The sequence below is a fragment of the Dipteris shenzhenensis genome, chromosome 33, assembly GCF_047967505.1.
Source record: "Dipteris shenzhenensis isolate YYH24624 ecotype China chromosome 33, Dip_SZ_1.0, whole genome shotgun sequence".
Taxonomy (NCBI): domain Eukaryota; kingdom Viridiplantae; phylum Streptophyta; class Polypodiopsida; order Gleicheniales; family Dipteridaceae; genus Dipteris; species Dipteris shenzhenensis.
Window position 1 is genome coordinate 17,522,359 of NC_141628.1, and position 1,686 is coordinate 17,524,044.

The 1,686-nt window shown below is 43.5% G+C and overlaps 1 protein-coding gene across 2 annotated transcripts; it reads left to right on the forward strand.

The window, feature by feature from the left end:
• Window positions 1-281: 281 nt before the first annotated feature.
• On the forward strand, window positions 282-1,438 carry LOC147879765 (uncharacterized). Of its 2 annotated transcripts, XR_015540696.1 has the most exons (3): window positions 282-632; window positions 1,000-1,106; window positions 1,334-1,438. XR_015540696.1 is itself a non-coding variant. In XM_087372157.1 (2 exons), exon 1 carries the CDS (start codon window positions 311-313, stop codon window positions 629-631), a length of 321 nt encoding a protein of 106 aa, XP_087228283.1. In that variant the 5' UTR covers window positions 282-310; the 3' UTR covers window position 632; window positions 1,000-1,438. The 2 variants fall into 2 exon arrangements, 1 of the variants encoding a protein (XP_087228283.1); XM_087372157.1 differs by having other exon boundaries at window positions 1,000-1,438.
• The last annotated feature ends 248 nt before the right edge of the window (window positions 1,439-1,686 follow it).

A 1,686-nucleotide genomic window follows, 5' to 3' on the forward strand; every position in this document is an offset into this window, starting at 1 on the left:
ATTCATGGAGATCTCAGATTGCCTTGAAATGGTCAACCCCTTAGATGTGAAGCTCCATGGAGAGTCGGCAGCAATGAATTGAAACTAGTACAATTCACACTCTACCATTTGCTATAGTTCACTAGTTCATTGAAAGTCTAGGGAGTAGCTCCTCTGTCCTCAACCTTTTGCATTTAAGTCCAAAGCTGGTGCAGGTAACTAGCATTTCTCATACTGCAGTCTTGTTGCAGGCTATTTATTAATCAAGCTCTATCTTATTAAAGCTTTGTGCTGCGGTCTCTCTGTCTGAGTGTTTTTGGCTGCTTGAATCATGGCTTCTGCAGCTCCTTTCACCACCCCCAAGCTCCTCCTCCTTCTGTGCCTCTTGGGTCTTCTCGTCTCTCCTGCCTTCTCCTCAAACGATCCTTCTTGCGACTCTGTCGTTGCCAGTATCACTGACGTCTGTAGAGACTTCGTCGTTGGCGTTGCCCCCCCCTCGCCTGGTCCCCGGGGCCCTTGCTGCAAGACCTTGAGGAAGTTTAAGTCTCAGTTGAGCTGCCTTTGCGGGCGTGTCGACTTCGCAAAGCTGAATCAGAAGAATCTCTTATTTGTCTCCATCCTCTGCGATGTGCCGGAGATTAAATGTCCCTAATGTAAGTCTACTCTCCCCTCCACCCAAAAATCTTTCGAGCAACGTGACGTTCTAGCGTTTAAAGTTTCACGCCACCGCATTTTACATCCGCTTGTGCATTTTGGCTAAGCAAGACTATGGTCCAAGGTTGGGCTAAGAGCACTTACCCAGGTCTATACCTTTACCTTTAGTCACTCAAAAGTTTCGTGGTTAGCTCTACCGTACGACTAAGATCTTAATGTCAAGAGGTAGCTATTAAGCTTAATCTGTTCTAGGAAGTGACACGTTTAAGCTGCTGTGCTCCACCCCAAAGGAAGCTCGCTGGCTGCTCATTGATGACGCAGCTGAGTAGCAATGCGACTCACTGCGATCGAACTTTTCCCTTGCAGATGATAAATGGACTTATTGGGAGCGGGATGATTTTTTCTATAATAATCTTAATCAAGGAGGCCAGTGTCTCTCATTATCAACAACTACCCGCGAAGCATGGTTGCAGGTTACGAGTTCAGTAGAACTCAAATTGTTATTAAACTTATAATCTTTTGCATAGCATAAAGCAAGAGTGTAACATCGGTTAAAAGACGCTTGAAAAGATTTGTGGCTTGAAATCTGATGGTCTCACTCCTTATCATACGGTTGTCGTCGCTGGTTTGTGTCCTTTCACCAAGGGCTATTGATCATAGCTGGTCGATGTACTGATGGAAGCTTGGATTTGATGAACAGGAAGGGAAGAAAAGCTCGCAAATGTATCCGTGTTTTGTAGAGCCACATCGCCCCACAAGTGTATAACTTAGCTCACTAAATTATCTAATCTAAGCCCTTATAATCTATTGATGTGGTGGATAAATGCTTCAAAATATACTACTTGGAAGCAAATCTGCATTGGTGACATTTAAGCTCATTGATGTGATGTGGGTTTTAGTATTAATGCTCTTCTAAATGTGTAGTGTTCGTAAACATGTGTCCATTTAATGGTTTTGTAATTTTCTAATGTACATCCCAAAAGTTTTTGTAAGAAGAGATGCTATGGTAAAAAGATTCTTTGGCTCATGGGTGCAGTAGAGGGTGATACTTTT